This window comes from Ursus americanus, chromosome 18 (genome assembly GCF_024610735.1).
Source record: "Ursus americanus isolate L20-20 chromosome 18, mUrsAme1.1.p, whole genome shotgun sequence".
Lineage (NCBI taxonomy): Eukaryota > Metazoa > Chordata > Mammalia > Carnivora > Ursidae > Ursus > Ursus americanus.
Window position 1 is genome coordinate 1,332,656 of NC_142144.1, and position 17,150 is coordinate 1,349,805.

The window sequence follows — 17,150 nt, forward strand, 5'->3', positions numbered from 1 at the left end:
GTTTATGTTTTATCTCAGGTGTTGTTTTAGAAGAGGGAGAGAACTCCCGGCGGTGTCTGAAGTCTCCAAGAAGCTTGTTGGGTCGTGGGATCCTCCGATGCGGCAGCGTGGGCCTGGGGGGTCCTGCTGCTCCCCAGAGTCGCCAGAGCCCCTGGCAGCTTGAAGGAAGCCCACAGAGGAGGAAGGGGCCCTCGGAGCGTTACACCAGGCATGTGGGAGACGGGGCCCTGCCTGTGCCCCAGCGAACGAGGGCCCGGGGGAGGCCAGCCGCTGGCCGCAGACTCTGTCCTACCCTGCCCACCCTGCAGTCCCCTCCCCAGGGACTCATCCCCACCTGCCTGGCTCTGAAGCACTGGCTGAGAGTCCCACCTGTTTTTCTCCCTAGGGCCCAAACCTGCTCCCTGACTCCAGAGCCCCCACAGCCAGCAGGCCCTCCCTCGACCCTGGCCCTCACTCCCCGACGTCCACCCTGAGCTGGCCTATGCTGACAGTCCCACCCTCGGAAGGATCCCCATTTGGACACCACAGGCCTCCCAGAGAGGACACGGCCCTGGCTTAGGTCATCTGTTAGGGCTCATCTTTGCTCCCCCCAGAATTTCTACCTTGAGACCCGAGGCTGCAGGACCTTGGGATGGGCGGTATTGGGAGAGCTCATCAAGGTAGCGTGAGGTCGTTTGGCTATACCCTACTCCAGCCGGGCCGGTTTCCTTGTGAGGAGATGAGGCCATAGACACGCATTTGGGGCCGCCAGGTGGGACGTGGGAGGACACGGCCGTCTGCAAGCGCAGGACGAGGCCCCAGCAGGAGCCAGCCCAGCCCTGCCCGCTCCCGGGGCTCAGCCGCCAGCCTCCAGGAAGGGAGGACATTCGCTTCTGCGGAGCCTTGTGAAGGCAGCCCCAGCAGAAGAACCAGGGCCAAAGGCATGTCCCAGGGGCCACAGCGCCAGCAGCCCCAGCCCGCCGGCCCTCTCCCTCCACAGGAGGCTTGCGCTCTGCAACGCTCAAAGCCACGAACCCAACACCAGAGCCGCCGCTGGCCTGAGGCTTCCTTCAGTTGCTGGTTTGAACCGGGGACTTTCTTCAGTGCTGTGTCTTCCAGCGGACATGTAATGCAAGCCACAAACGCAACTTTAAACATCTCAGTAGCCACATTAAAAAAGTGAAAAGAAACCAAAAAAGCTTATTAATATACTTCTTAGATAATCCAAAATATCCAAAATATTAGCATCTCAACATGGAATCGACATACTCAGTTCATGAGATTGTTTACATTCTCCCCACCCCCCACCTTTTATATTATGTCTTTGAGACGCAGTGTGTGTTTCGGGCTTTCGGCACATCTCAGTGTGGACTGGCCACGTGCTCAGCTGCCACGCGTGGCTCATGCCCGCCACACTGGACGGCACGGGTTTCAACCACCAAGGTGGCCTCCAGGCACCCGTCAGCGCCCAGGAAACCCGAGACACAGTATCGTGTGGCATCTTGCTCCTTGTTCTTCCATGGTGAGCCCCAAATGTGGCTCTGCCCCCTTCTGGCCAGGGCAAGGAGGGCACGGCATCAGTGCCCACAGATTAAACAGGCCGGCAGGGGGCGCCTGGGTGGCGCAGTCGTTAAGCGTCTGCCTTCGGCTCAGGGCGTGATCCCGGCGTTCTGGGATCGAGCCCCACATCGGGCTCCTCCGCTGGGAGCCTGCTTCTTCCTCTCCCACTCCCCCTGCTTGTGTTCCCTCTCTCGCTGGCTGTCTCTCTCTCTGTCGAATAAATAAATAAAATCTTTAAAAAATAATAATAATAAATAAACAGACTGGCAGGGCTGCTGTGACACCCGCGAGGCTCAGTGCCACTCCGTGGGCCACCGGCAGCCTCCAGAGCATGTCGGCGGGCCAAGACTGGGCTCGGTGGAGGGGCTCACCTTCACCAGTGCCCCTCCAGTCTCCCCGCACACCGGCGATGGGTCTCTCATGGGCCCGTGCGATCTAGAAACCACACCCAGGAGCCCTGCCAGAGGACAGCCCAGCGCTGTCCACGGACAGTGGTTGGAGAGCTTCCTGGGGCCACTCCTTATGGGACCGCCCCACAGCAGGGGTCCCTGGCACAGTGCCAAAGGATTATTCTGTCCAAGTGTTTCAAATAGGAAATGTGGTCCAGGTGGACGAGTTCTAACACTGTCGCTCTCCCCATGTACGCCTGCGAGGTCTCCCTGCAGCCGGGCAGCAGCCCTATTCAGTAGCCACAGTTGCCCTCCCCGCCCGGCTTTTGTACTATAAAAGCGTTTTTCCCGGTGCAATAGGGCCCGTGCGAAGCATCTCGGGGTTGGATTTTCAACATTCTCCGTACAGCCCTGGACATGTTCCTGGACCATAGAGCCTGCGATGTGTAATCAGCACTTATCACAAATCGATGCTTTTCTATGGTCATACTTACCGCCAATCCAGTTATGTTTTCAATGACATTGCATCGCACCCACGGTCAGAGTGCGGCTCCACTCAAAGTAAACACACCACACTGAGCTTCAGTCACCCTGTTTGGACATTTCCTCATTTTAAAAATTGAGCCTTAGAAAAGTGTAACCTTTAGTAAGTTACTTGCTCTCTACCTTGTTTCTGTGTCTATAGGGTAGAAAAAAGGGAAGGACGCTGGCCACATCCGGCCAGGGACAGGGTGATGCAGAATGCAGGTGTTCTTAATGGGAAAGAAACACTTTCCAGACTCTAGAGATGTGAGGAGGAAATCACCGAGCACAGAGCTCGAGAAATACACATTCTCTGTTGTGCCATCAAGCCCAACTCAGGGAGGGTTTATGGAGCACCTGCTGTGTTCAGCAGACCAACCCTGCTCCCGGTGGCAGGGGGAGTCCGGAGATGAATAACCCCCTGGCGAGGACCGCATCTGGGGGTGATGTTCGTCCTGCTGCACCGGGGCCAGATCCTACAGGAGCCCAGGGTGTCCCTGATGCCCAAGTTCCCCAGGCCAGCTTGCTGGGCCCGTGGACTCGGAGGAGGCTCTCTGGCTCCCCCTGCTGGCAGCATCCGGCCAGTGCCCCCTCTTGGCAAGCAGGTGGTCCCATGGGGATTTCCATCACTTAGTCTGCAGCTCACAAATCGCTCACGGTCCTCCCTTCACTGTGTTATCATCCCGTTTTACAGATGGGGAAGCTGGGGCTTCTAGAGGCAGGTGACTTTTCCAAGTGCACCCATTTGAGCCAGGGCCGGTGACTCTCCTGGTCCACGTTCTCATAACAATCCAAGGAGACTCCCTGGCGCGGCAGCATCACTTTCCAGACAGCAACGTCAATGCTCGGGAGTTTAGTGCTGCAGCCAGCCTGGCACTAGGAAACGGGCAGATCTGGGGTTCTTCTGTGTTCTACCTCGGCCCTTTGTCTTCCCAATCCGCAATCCCCCAGGCCTCCAAGTTCACGCCTGAAACAAGTCCCCACAGACGCTCGGGCTCTCGCCGTCCTGCCTTGTGTGCTCCTTTGGCTGATGTGTGGGTGCCGGTGCTGTGCAGGGGGGCTGCAGACGCAACTGGCAGCCAGAGAGCTGGGTCCTGCCCTCGGGAGTCACCTGAGGCTCAACTCTCCCCACCAGTCTGATCCAGCAGCCTAACTGCTCCCCTGGGGCTCCAAGGCCACCTCCTGGGCTCCTGGCTCTCAATAGCACCTTGCCAGAGGCAGGGGGAGGCCAAACTGATGTCACTCCTGGTGGGAAGCCCCAGAGCGTTTCCTTGCTTTCAGAAATCAAGTGCAGGGCCTGAAGAGCCCAGGGCAAGGCACACCCGCCCGATGCCACCTCCCACTCTCCAGGTTTCTGCCCCTGCCACTACGGAACCTTCTGTTTGCTTCAGCCACAATGCGTCTTTTCCTCCATCCCTGGCTCTACCCTGTCACCAGCAGGTGGGACCAAGGTCTTGCCAGCTGCTCCCGTGGGGCAGCTGCCCAGTGTCCACGCTCCCCAGGGCAGAGGCCCGGCCTGTCAGTCCCACACCCACAGTCCCAGCTCCTAGCAGTGCCTGGCACACAGTAGGGGCTCAACATACAGTTTCATGAAAGAGGTCTCACTCAGTTCTTTCCAGGGCCCTGCTGCAGCTAACAGGGCTCTGAATCTCTGTGGCCTGACTCACATGGAATTAGCATTCTTCCTGTGCTTTCTAGGACACCCCTCTCACTTATACCACCTTACATGTTTAGCACTTTGCTCGACAATTAAGAAAAAAAAGTTCTCTGAGGCTTGCCAGGTGCCAGGCACATTTGCAGATGCGGAGACAAGACAGGAGTCGGTGCCGTGCTCACGCTTAGCTTGCATGTGGATTTGTTCTTGCAAGGCACCCCAGGGGTCTGGGATGGCTCTATGAGTGCTGGCTTTATACCCCAGCTGCCCCCACGGAGGTGCCGCCCTCTCCTTATGCTTGGCCTGGCCACACACCACCGACAGCCGTTCCACACCATGGCGGCCACAGAGCACGCTTTAACACCCAGCTCTCTCTGTCCTGGACCTGCGCTCTCCTGAAGGAACTCATGTTCGCTTCCTCTCCATTCAGACCTGCTCGCTTGTATGGCCTCCTCTTCCAGAAGCCCTCCCTGCCAGCTCTTTCCACTTCTGAAGCCATAATCCATTTTTTCCCTGGACCACTCAGCTAACCCTGTCTCATGGAGGCAGCCCCTTGCTCTCTCCAGGCTCAGTCAAGCAGGGCCCTCCCATGCCCCCAGCCTCAGCACCCAGGACCAAGGGCTTGAGTCAGAGGCTGAGCAGAGCACCTGGTGTGGAGCAGGACTGCCCTACAAGCATCCACTTAACAAACCATTTCACTGCAGCTACTTTATGCCCTGGAGGAGTGAGGGGGGAGGCTCATGGCCGTGGGCTACCAGCCTTCACCCACACTGAGACTGTGGCCACCCCTCCAAAGGCTCCTTTCCACAATCACTGAAATGGTTGGTTGTCAGCTACGCAATCTAGGGAGCTACAGCCCCAGGCCGGGGCTGCTGCATAGGGGGGGCCCCTGACCCCCTCCCACGATGTGTTCAGTGTCTAGACCAGCGCTGTCTGATGGGAATATGCCAGGCATGTATGGAATCTTAAACTTCCAACGAGCTACATTAAAGGGAAAACAGATGAAATAAATTTTAATAGTATATTTAACTCAATACACCCCAAATGTTATTTCTATGTGTGGTAGAAAGCTATCAGTGGGCCATTTGACATTCTTGGTACCCTGGCCTCTAACATGTACTTAGATTCCGTCCCAGGTCAGCCCAGCCCCCCTTGCAGGTGCTCAGTGGCAGCCTTCTTTGGACAGTGAAGGCTACTGGGAGGGGCTGCCGATTGTCCTGGCAAGTGTGTAGCCCTGTGTCCGGTGCGCTCTGGGTAACAGGACTGCAGCTCCGGTTACGGAGCTTTGCATGAGGAACTAACAACTTTGCCCTCAGGAGAGAGCGGCTGACTCTAGCCCCTGTAGGTGGCCCTTCAGGGAGGTGGTAGCATTCGTATGCAGCCTCTGTGAGCCGGGGAGGAGGAGGAGAAAGAATGAGTGACACGCAGCGGGCAAAGGGAAGGATGCTTCCTCAGGACAGCAGCAGCGGTCATGGCAGCATGCCCCCTTGGTGCAGGCCCTGCGTGCTCTGTAGCCAGTTGCCCGACACCCATTTGCCCGACAGGCCCAGGACCGCCCAGTTCACACCTGCTGCTCTGGTATAGGCATCAACGGTACGTTGTTAGGTGCTCACTCTGCCTGGACTCCGGGTTGGTGAAGATGTGATGGTCAGGGAGGGCAAGGAAGCTTAACCGCCGTGGACCTGTGACTCAGAGCCCAGCCTCCATGACCTTTGGCTCGACTGTGGGCCTAGACCCCTCTCCTGCACACCAGGCTACCAAGGGCCAAGAACATGAGGGCCTCCATTCCAGAGGCTTAACAGCAGGGAGGTGGGGATGGGCCTTGCACCTTTACCTCTGTTCCCCCCTTTCAAGGGGGTTAACAGGGACATCTGTCTCTGCAGAGCGGTGTATTGGGACAAAGTGAGTGCAAGAGGAAGTTAATCAAGGGCAGCGGGATCCAGGGCTGAGTTCCAGCACACGCTAACTCTGTGTTGAAATAGGTTGGGACCTTGATTTCTGCAAGGCAAATGTTAGCAGAGTGGCCACGTCAGATGGGCTGAAACTCCCCCGGCACCCCTTGGGGCCCTGACAGCGTGGCTGCTCCCTGCCAACGTCACAGCAAACAATAGCTGAAGCACACTCCTTCCTTCTTCCCAGGCTGCTGAGTCCCACAGGTGACCAGGGAGCCCTCCCACCCCAGGCAGGCCTCCGCGGCTGCTGCTGCACTAGCTGCCGCTGGGAGCTCGGCCACGGGGGCGGGGGGCGGGGTGGATGCCATCGGATGGGCACCCTTGCCACTCTTCCCGCCCTCTGGAAGGAGCTGGGGCAAGTGGGGGCAGGCGGCTACTCTCCCCTCTCCTTGCCAGGCAGGTGTGCAGGTGAGTGGGCCGGGCCTGGCTGACTGCTTCCCCACCTGCTGAACCTCCTTTTCCTCACTGGGAAAATGCGGATACACACGGCAGCATCGGTGGTCCCTAAGACCCTCCGCGGGAGGGCTCAGATGGTGCCGTCCACGGGGAGGAGAAGGAGGCGAGGCGCGGCAGCCCGGCCTGTCCCTGGGGAAGGCGCTCATTGCACACACTACCCGCTCAACGGCTGCGGAACGCCGAACGGAGCCCTGGCTTCCGTCCACGCGGCTCGGGGGCCGCGACCGCGCGCAGACGGAGCCGCTGCCCGCCGGGGGAAGAGCCGGGGCCTCGGAGGGGCTCGGGCGGGCGGAGGGAAAGGACAGGACGGCGGGAGCAGCGGGGCCTGCGCGGGGGTGGCGGCCACGCCGCGTAGGGGCGGCGTGGCCGGGGCCCGCGGGCTGCCTACGGGACGATTCCCAGGGCTCTGCTTCCCGAGGGCCGGGCGCAGACCGGGCGCAGACCGGAACGAACTTCCCGGGCAGAACTGGAACCCTGAGCCGCCAGTGGTCGTAACCAGGCAACCGGCGAGCCGCCGCGAGGTGCGCAGGCGCAACCCGCCGTGGCGGCCGGCGCATGCGCGTCGCCTTCCGCCTGTCTCCAGCCTTGGAGGAAGTCCAACGGCAGAATGGGAGGGTCGCGCCTGCGCCAGGGCGCCGCTCCGGTTCTCGGCGGCATCGAGTAGCCGTTCTTGGCGGGAGCGCCCGCTGGCTTCGGTCGTTCAAGACTGGTCCTTCACTTGGGTCTGCCTGAAGAGCCCCAACTCTTCTCCCATCCTAAGACAAGAAAAGACTGGGAGAAAGAAGCAGCGAAAACAGGACAACGTCTCTGGGCGGTCCTTCGAGCGCCCGGCCCGGCAGGTGGGCGAAGGGCGGGTCGCAGAGGGGCGGGTCGCAGGGGAGAGGCCAAGGGGGCGGGACGAAGGGATGAACGCCGAAAGATTGGTCGTAGGTGAGGGGCGGGGCCAAAGGGGCGGGCGAATGGATGGCCGGCGGGAGGGGGAGCTAACGTACGGGGCGTAGCGTCACGGGGGCTGCTGCGATGGGCGGGGCTGATGGGCGCGGTGGGCAGGCGTGGCGTGCGCTGACGTCGCGGTCGGACACGTCGGCGGCGCGGCGGCCGGAGCCGGATGTGCCAAGATGGCTGCTGCGGCTGTCGTGTTTGCGCTCGTCGCCGCAGCCGGGCCGGCTTCCGCCGGCGGCTCCTGAGGGGCTGGCCCAGGGGTCGCGGAGGGGCCGGGCGGGAGTCTCGGCCGCCCTGTGGCGCGCCGGTGAGGGCCGGGGCCGGGCGGAGGGGAACGGCCGGGCCGGGCCCAGCCCCGAGCGGACGGCGGCGCATCCCCGGGTACCGCCAGGGGTCGGGTAGGGGCCCCGGGGGAGGGTGGGGACCTGCGGGGCCGGGGTGGGTCCGGTGGGCCGGGCGCGCGGCCCGCCTGTCGCCTTCTGCACCTCTGTTGCCCGCCTCGTCAGACTGACGCGGACCCCGCAGGTATGGCCGGCTCTGTGGCAAGTGCCTGTCGGGCTCAGCTGTGTTGACACTTGGCTTAGCCCTGGTGGCCTGGATGGAGGGTTGTGTTAGAATAGCTGGAAGATAGACCAGACCTGCAAGTTTTTAAAGAGTACGAACGTGTACGAAATTTCTTTAGTAGCTTTGCGCGGCCCTTTGCTTGGAAGCTTCTAAAGTAGTTTTGTCCCCATTGGTTGAGAGATTTCTCTTGAGCCACGCTGGTGAGGAGATGGATTCGCATTGTTGTTGTCTGTTAAAACGACCGAGGTGTTGCAGCGGAGGTCGGCCACTTGGGTTTTACATTACCAGTTAGAGGGATATGGAATGAAATTATTACAGTTCTTGTGGGGGAAGTATTACAGTCGAGTGTCTGGGCACATCACAGCCATTTAAAATCAGTTTTTATTGCTTCAGCTGAAAACACTTTTAAGTGGCTTGGAGATTGGGCCTGAGCTGCGTAAGATATTATGTGTTAAACCGGTGTGTGCAGATGTTAAGCTGAGTGGTATTTCCCACCCCCAGATATGGCAGGGAGCAAACCAGGTCAGAGACAGTTGTTCCTACAGTGATACTTTTGTGAGTTTCAGAACAACCAGGCTCCTTTCAGGTTTGGGTTTTTTTTCCCATGCTGTTTCTTAGGATTCTGGGTGCTGTTATCTTGCAAAAATAAGGCAAGAGGCAAAATAGTGCTGCTTCTTGTTCCTGTGATTCATTCACCCTAAATAGCAGTAAGTCCCAAAATCGTCCGGAAAGCTTTCTTTAGGGTAGTGTGTCGATTTTAATGATTCCTTCTTGCTTCTGTAAAACTCTTTCCTGAATGTCAGTGCCTCCTTTATGATCTTTGTCATTTTCAGCAGTGTTTAGATTCACCTTTCTTGTTGTTTAACATCTGAATGTGTTTGTGTACTTAGGAAGGTTGGAGTTTATGGTGTCTTTAGGTGAAGTGTCCCATAGTCTGACAGGGACATCACACCGACACTCACTGTGAGGGAGCTTATAGGCAAAGGGTAGACTCTCAGGGGCTTTCTGGCGCTCCAGTTGGTTTGCACACTCCTAGCTTGAGGTAGCAGCTCTGAGAGGATAGGAGTGGGCTTGAAGTGTCTCGGTCCCACAGTCAGGAATTTACTTTGGAAATAGGTTGTGTTAACTTATTTCCCAGAGATACAAGGCAGTCTATTTGAAGGGCTAGGTTTATGAGTAATGCATCTTTAAGAAAAGCAGCTGGTCTCTCTGAAGTGGTGCCTTTTTTAAAGTTAGATGTCTTGAGGGTACAGGTTGACTTCCTGGCTGGAATTAAGTTCCCTGGGGTCAGGAGAGAAATGATAGGCAGTTTTTCTGTTTGTGAATAGAGAAAAAAGATCAGAAGGATAATGTTCATGTTCAAGATTGTTCCGAATGAAATTGGCATATTGGTAAAAAGCTCTCAATTATGGGTTGGGCGGAGAGTAGGGGATTCTACTTTATAGGGAAGTGATAGTGTTTGCTTATAAAATGGTGCTTAGTCCAGGAGTTGAGAAAATAGTTTTTAAAGGAAGTTTCTTCAAGGAAAACATGTACGTATAAACCTATGAAATTTACATTTTGATAAAATTTCCCTATTAAACTGCAGTAGGGATTAAGGTCCTAGAATCGGATGTGAATAGAACTTTGTAAGATGAAACCCGGAAGGAACCTTAGAAATGGTCCTGTTGCTTCGTGCTTTACAGATGAAGAGACAGGATCACAGAAAGACAAGGGGTGTTCCCTGGGGCCATTCAGCGGGACACCCAGCCGTGCTCTCCCAGTCACACCTCTGCTGTGTAATCCTCTGGGCCTCTGCCATGTGTGGTTTTTCTTTTTTAAAGCTGCTCAGAACGGTGAGGGTCCGCTGCCGAAGCCTTACCAGGAGGACGTTGTGCCTTTGAGGTTGTCCTAGGAGCCTCTGTTGCACAGATGACAGGAAGGGCTCTGCCTGTCCTCTCTCCATAGAAAGCTGAGGTGTAAATGTTCTTTGTTTTGAAATGTTAGCTTATAACCCAATGAGGTCTCCAATGCTGTTCCTAATATAGTCCATTAAATTTGAGTGAGTTTCAAAGTGCTCTTCCATCAGAAGGGTTCCCTGTTGGCCTAGGACAGGGCATGTGTGGGCAGTAATGGTAGTGAATTAATACATTCCTAGGACTAGTTTCCAGAGAGTCATAGGAGCTTTCATTTGTAAGTAGCTTTACTTAAAACACATTCATAAGTGTGTTCTTGTATTTGGCTCTCAGAAAGATTTCCAAGAGCAAAAATGTTGTACATATGCAGAAACGTGTGGGTTACACCCTAGAGTCCTTCTACAATTTCTCCCTCTGGTGTTTACTTACCCCGTGATTAGCTAAACTTATCCTATTTGTTTGTGAGGGTGGCACTAGGGGGAAGGATTTACACATGGAAAAAGACCTTGTAAAGAGACAGTACCTGGGTTTTTGTCTTAGAAGTACAGGTTAACTGTTCGAGATTATACGTAATGTATTTTATTTAGAAAAAAAACCACCACTAGCACCAGCTACGAAAAAACACTGTAAAGATGATTTTGCCCCTTTGTTTTCTATAAAAGTTTTGGCATTCTGTCTGTTATTGAAAATTTTTGAATCGAGTCAGTTGGTCAGTTTTAAAGCTGCTTTAAGTTTACTTGGGTTTTCATTCCGGGCATAGTTGTTACAGCTCTGGCAGCCAGAGGTAGCTTGTTCTGCTAATGCCGTTCAAGCAGTCGTCACACAGAAAGTGAGGCCTTTTACATGGGGCATAAAAAGCATTTTTATATGTTTTAGATTTTGCAGCTTGTATTACTCTGTACTTTATAATGCTCTTTCATTATAATGGAAATAAAGATTTTAAACTTTTTGTTTTCATTTCAAGAGCTAATATGAACTTGTGTGAGAAGTATGATATGCAGTCTTAATAGAGGAGTTGGCTGTTTCGGGATCTGGTGATAATTTATGGGGAGGTATCAGCGTGCCTGGCAGTAAATCCGATCAGCAGTTTGGTTGTGCTTCGTCTCTGCCCTTTCGGTGAGGGCATCACGGAGGCATCAGCATTCCATGTGGGTATTCAGCTGGGCCATGCAGAGAAGGCAGTGACTTGTGTGAAGTCAGTGAGCTCCGGGCACAGCTCACGTTTGCATTCCGGTCTGCTGTTCTCCCATGTTCTTGCCTGTGCACTCAGCAGCCCTTGTAGCAGCCGCCCCTCTGGGGCACAGTTCCGGGGGTGGGGGTTGGGGGGGGTGGGAGCAGGAGCGGCAGGCCCCCAGACTGAAGACTCAAACTCTTGTTTCCAGCCTTTCGCTGTTTTTTTTGGTTTTCCTAATTCTGGCTGGGAGTTTGAGTATATGGATTTTATGCTAATTTATTCTTTTTCCTTTTCAGTTCAACTTAAGGAACCTATATCCTGCTTCTATCCGTAAGGAGCATCTAATTGTGCAGAAGATCAATCATGCAGCCACCACCCCAGGCAGCCCCATCAGGCGTGGTTGGGCCACCTCCAGCTGGGACTCCTCAGAGCATGTTCTGGTCCAACAGACCGTATAGAAGACAGGCAAATAACAACGCACCCGTGACTCCAATAACTTGCCCACTGCAGCCAGTGACCGATCCGTTTGCTTTTAGTAGACAGGCGCTACAAAATACATCGTTAGGCGGTTCGTCCAAAAGCAGCCCGCCCATTCTGCAAGGCCCGGCCCCACCAGCGTTCCTTCAGCGCCCTGGTCTGCCTGTGCCTCACACAGATGCTGGGGATACCCCCCAAGGACCAGTGTCGCAGCCCAGAGCAGATGGCAGTCTGTTTTCCAGTGTGTTGACCCCTTCAGCACCATCGGAGCCCGAGGTGAACAGGAGTGCTGAGGTTGCTCCCAGCTCAGAACCCGAAGTTCAGACTCTGCCATATTCTCAGTACATTCCAGGAGCGGGTGCTGACAGTTCTCACGGGGGCCATCCGCACACAAATATGCTTGGGCCTGATAGGCTCCTGAGTAGCCAGAACCCGCACGACAGTGCTGCGGCGTTAGCACCATCCCCTTTCTTCCCTCAGCCTCGTCAGCAAATGCCAGGGCAGTGGGGACCCGGGCAGGGAGGCCCACAACCCTCAGGTCAACATTATTGGCCCCGCCCAGAAGGACCTGTTCAGAACGCGGTGCCTCATACCTCCATCGTTTCTCAGTTCCCTGCTCCGTCCAACCCGCATCTTGGTCCTGGCCACGAGCAGCTCAGCTCACTGGTGTCTTTGCCAGGACCCTTAGCCAGTGATGGAAGCAATGAGGTGGCCTACCTGCAAAGTGGAAACCATTCAACAAATAATTTTGATCCTGAAAATGCATTCAGGCAAAATTCTAGGGCTGGGAATACTTGGGCGAGCCAGGAGCTCAGGCCAAGTCCAGGAGTGAATAAAGAGCAGTTGCTAGACCTTGCTCTCGTTAATCCCCTCGCTCAGGGAAATAGCCCAGAAAGCCATTTGCACTACCCCCCAGGGGCTGGGACCAGCCGAGCCCTGTCAGAAGTGGACTCGGGGGCTCTCTCCATGTTTTTTCAAGGTGGGGAGACAGAAAATGAGGAGAACCTCTCATCTGAAAAAACAGGCTCTGCTGGTCAGTCTGACTTCGACGGCTTCTCCCCCAGCCCCGCGCTTGGTCATCCTCCTGTACATGTGGGAGCAGGCGGCATTTACCAGGCCCTTCCCAAAGGTTCCAACAGTGAGGCCACGCAGCAGGGAGGACACCCGCAACCTTATTTTTCTCAGTCTGCAGGCGCCCAGCCTGATCGACCCACCACGGCCAGTGCTGCCATTGCTGCGTGGGGCAGTGCAGCAAGTGCAGGGGCGCACGCAGCCAGCAGCTCGCAGTCTGAGAATGTGGAAGACCTAGAATTCATTCAGAATCAAGAAGTTCTGCCAAGTGAGCCCCTGAGTTTGGACCCTTCCTCCCCAAGCGATCAGGTCAGATACGGGCCCCTTCCTGGGCCAGCCGTCCCCAGGCTCGGTGTTGTGGGCCACGCTGGAGGTGGGGGTCCAAATCTCGAGGCCCCGGATTCAACGCCACACCCTGTGCGGTCTGATAGCGTGTCATCCGGTTACAGCAGCAAGAGCCACAGGAATCTTTCGAGTGCAGCCAGGCCCCAAGACGTAGGCACTTTCATTCAGCAAGAAGTTGGAAAACCTGAAGATGAGTCTTCGGGGAGTTTTTTTAAGCAAATTGATTCTTCCCCTGTGGGAGGAGAGGCAAACGAGACCACCGTGAGCCAGAATCACCGCAGCAGCCTGTCCCAGACCTCAACCCCAAGCCCCCCAAAACCCACTGGAATATTTCAGACAAGTGCAAATAGTTCTTTTGAACCAGTGAAATCCCACTTAGTTGGAGTAAAACCCGTCGAGGCCGATCGCGCCAACGTGGTGGGTGAGGTGAGAGGGACCATTGCCCACCAGAAGCAGCGCAGACCCGCTGCTGCCCCACCCGACACTTCCCCCGGCAACCTGGAGCAGCCACCGGACAACATGGAGACCCTGTTCACACTCCAGGCCTGCTCTCCGCCCTTTTCCATACCTGTGGAGCCCGGGTACGGGCTCGTACATGCTGGGGGGCCGCCCTTGGAAACTGTGCCCCTGGCAGCTGAGAAAAGGCCTTTGGCCAGAGCCCAGGGAGCCGTGAAGTGTGAGAGCCCAGTGACAACGTTGTGGGCACAGAACGAGTTGCCAGATTTTGGAGGCAACGTCCTTCTAGCCCCAGCTGCTCCTGCGTTGCACGTGCCTGTGAAACCACAGCCATCCGAAGTGATCCAGCCGCCAGATGAGGGCGCGTCCGCTCTGCAGTCCCAGCAGCCAGGCTCTGGCCTCCCTCTGCACAGTGGGGACAGCATTGGTGCTTCTGAGAACCTCGAGAACCCTCCCAAGATGGGAGAAGAGGAGGCCCTCCCGTCACAGGCAAGTTCTGGCTATGCCAGTCTGTTATCCTCACCGCCCACTGAATCTTTGCAGAATCAACCAGTCTTGATTGCCCAGCCTGATCAAAGCTATAATTTGGCTCAGCCCATTAATTTTTCTGTGTCCTTATCGAGTCCTAATGAGAAGAATCAGCCCTGGAGAGATGGTTTGGTGGGGGATAAACCCTCGGCAAGCAGCCGGGCTGTGGGGGGAGACTCTGGAGACAGTGCTCCTGTGTCTGGGATCGTGGCCGGCTCTCTCACCCGCTCACCTCTGCCTAATAGTCTCACGCACAGTAGTTTTCCACAAGTTCCTGGTACTTCGGAAATAGTTTCTAATCAATCTACTAATTTGCTGGTTCAGCCACCGCCTCATCCAGTTCCAAAGAACTTGCTTTCAGAAAGCCAGAAGATTGATAATGCAAAGAACGTTCTTCCCGAGTTGGTTTGTGGCCCTGCTGGAAGCACAGGCGTGATGTTAGTGCCACCTGCAAACGCTACCTCGGTACCTGCTGGTAATAAGGCAGATCACTCCAGTCATTGGGAAGAAACTTCTGGAGCCCTAGACTTCACACTAAATAGGACTTTGGAAAATCCTCTAAGAATGTATAGCCCATCCCATTCTGACAGCTCTGCTTGTCAGCACACCGTCAGCAGTCATCCGAGACAACCTGGGCCAGGGCCACATAACTCAAACCATTTCTACCAACAGGTGACAAAAGACGCTCAGGAACAGCGTGGCCCAGAGAGAGCCCAGCAGGAGCCAGCACCACCTCCCCCACAAGGGCCCAAAGCAACATGTACAGATCCTTCAAACCCAGGAGGTCCACCCGTGCAGGGACAGCCCCAGAACTCGGTCCCACCACCCACAAGCCCAGCTCCAGCTGACGCAGGTCAGCCACTGCCGCCTCGGCCACCTCGGTCTTCCAGCGCATCGGTCGTGTCTACCAGCTCGAGCCAGGCAGCCGTGCGGTCAGACCAGCACTGGCTGCAGCCGCCTCCTCCAGACCTGGCATCTTACTACTATTACAGACCCTTGTATGATGGCTACCAGTCCCATTACCCCTCACCATACCCACCGGAGCCTGGCACGGCCCCCCTCTATTATCAGGTATGGTCAAGCTCTCAGACTAGAATGCCATGACCAGTGGTTCCTTTCTCTCAAGTTGTGCTCTCTCAAGGCTGGCTTTTGTTGCTCAGTTCAGAGGTAACCCACAGTGCCACCCCGTGCAGAGTGCTGGTTCCTGAGGCAGGCGTCCCGCTCACGGAGCTCGCTCTGCCCAGTGCGGCCCGTCTCTTGGAAGTTTACTCTGCATGCCTCTGTACTGCGTCGCATGCAATACCTGATTGAATTTTTTCACATGGCATCCCCCAACTTAAATGGCGGAGGAGCCATCTGTTTCCTGTCCCACTGGCGGCTTCTCTGCAGAACTTGAGTTGTGGGTGGCACAGCCCCTGGAAGCTCTGGTGGGGTTTTGACGTGGAAAATCTACCTGACAAGTAACAGGAAACTGTAGTCTTTGAAGTCCCTTCTTGAGAATAAAACATTTAGAGAGAAAAGTTAGGTTTGGAATTCCATCCAAGGTGGGTGAAATTCCATAAACTCCTTGAGGCGCACGGTGGTCCCAGCGGCAGGGTGGGGGTGGCCGCTGTGCTGTGCAGAAGCCTTACCCTTGATGGAGGTGCAAGTGCGTGAATATTGCTTAAATTGGATTCTGGTCAGTCCTGTGTTACTTTGAAACCATGTGGTTCAAGTGTACACATTAGCTCACTATGTGCTTCTCATCACTTCTAGTCCCAGCCCAGCACCACCCAAGGGTCGCTGAGTTCAAAGTAGTGTGGACCAGAACTTTAAAAAGCGTAGTCCTGCTGGGCAGGGGCAGGTGGCCATCTTGGAGGCCTCGCAGTCAGAGGCAGTGGGCGTGTGGGGCTGCTGGGGCTTGGGCCAGGCAGCAGCCCCCACTGACAGGCTTGGGTCTCCTTTGTGGGCTTTGAGCATCTTTGGGAACGTATGAATAGGGCACAGCTAACCAATGAGACCAGCAAATTCTAGCTTCTGGAAGGAGCCCAAGGACTCCTCTTGCCACACACAGAAATTGATTTCTCATGCACCCAGAGCCCCGGGGGGCCTGGCAGAACATGGGGAGAGCAGCGTACCTGCTTTGGGTTCTTTTATGCAGCAACTCCTTGCATGTCTCAGGAACGCCAGCCAGAGCCCAGCGTCACTTCTGTGGGAGCCCGCTTCTTGCTGCCCTTTGGCCTTGTTGCCACAGTCTCCAGCAGTGGTCAAGAATAAGTCCAGTTTATGTGATTTCTCCTCTTCTGCCAGGTGATGGCATAGGGTCAGGCTCGTAGACCAAAGAGCTGATTCTGTCTCATGTCTGGACCACCTCGTCTCTGCTTCGGGTTTTCACATGGCCGCTCCTTAGAGACAGAGCTGTGGCCATTCATCAGTCTGTAACAGGGCTGAAAGCCTCGTGAGAGTAAAATATCCTCTCTTTGAGGCTTCCCGTAGCTCCAGGACCCACTGAGATGGAACCCTGGTTATTTTGCTTACCTGAGATGGTATCTGAAACAGAACACCAACTTGTGGGGTCATAGCACTTCCACATTCGAGACTAAGGACCAGAAGCCTGGCGGAGCCCTCTAGAGTCCCTGCAGCTCCGTAGGGGTTGCCCGCTGACACGTTGGCCATCTCCTGAGCAGGACCAAGGCAGCCCCTTTGAGGAAGAGCCTGCTGCCTGTGACTGTGGATTTCAGATTGTAGATTTTCTGTTCTGCATGAAGGGAGCCCCAAGTCTATGTTCCTCCTAGAGAGCTGTCATTGGTGCCATTTAGAGCTAGTGCCGGGTGCTTGACATGTTGTCTCTTTACTGGTCTCTAACGTTGCACAAACCCTTCTTCCAGCAGGACGTCTATGGCCTGTACGAGCCCAGGTACAGGCCCTATGACAGTGCGGCGTCTGCCTATGCTGAGAGCTACCGCTATTCCGAGCCTGAGCGACCCAGCTCCCGAGCAAGTCACTGCTCAGACCGGCCACCTGCCAGGTGATGGACGTTCGTGTTGCTGGCTGTGGTAGTAACTTAGTGATCTGAGAAAGACTGTATGTGGAAAGAGTTAACCGACCTATTTCTTCCATGTTATGTTTAATCAGCATGGGCATGGCACAGGAGCACTTTGACATTGAACAGAGCCCTCCCCTGCAGCCGTGCTGTGCTGTCAGCCA

The 17,150-nt window shown here is 55.6% G+C and overlaps 1 protein-coding gene across 10 annotated transcripts in view; it reads left to right on the plus strand.

The window, feature by feature from the left end:
- Window positions 1-7,102: 7,102 nt before the first annotated feature.
- The window catches only part of SEC16A (SEC16 homolog A, endoplasmic reticulum export factor), a 32,731-nt gene continuing 22,683 nt past the window's right edge, over window positions 7,103-17,150 (plus strand). For 3 of the 10 annotated variants that reach the window (XM_045803791.2, XM_045803796.2, XM_087869191.1), the window contains exons 1-3: window positions 7,584-7,761; window positions 11,384-15,035; window positions 16,832-16,971. In XM_045803791.2, the coding sequence (XP_045659747.2) occupies window positions 11,451-15,035; window positions 16,832-16,971 (3,725 nt within the window). In that variant the 5' untranslated portion in view covers window positions 7,584-7,761; window positions 11,384-11,450. Of the gene's footprint in view, window positions 7,352-7,583; window positions 7,836-7,856; window positions 7,980-11,383; window positions 15,036-16,831; window positions 16,972-17,150 lie in introns of those variants that run through there. The other 7 variants (XM_045803795.2, XM_087869192.1, XM_045803798.2 and 4 more) reach the window with 6 other exon arrangements.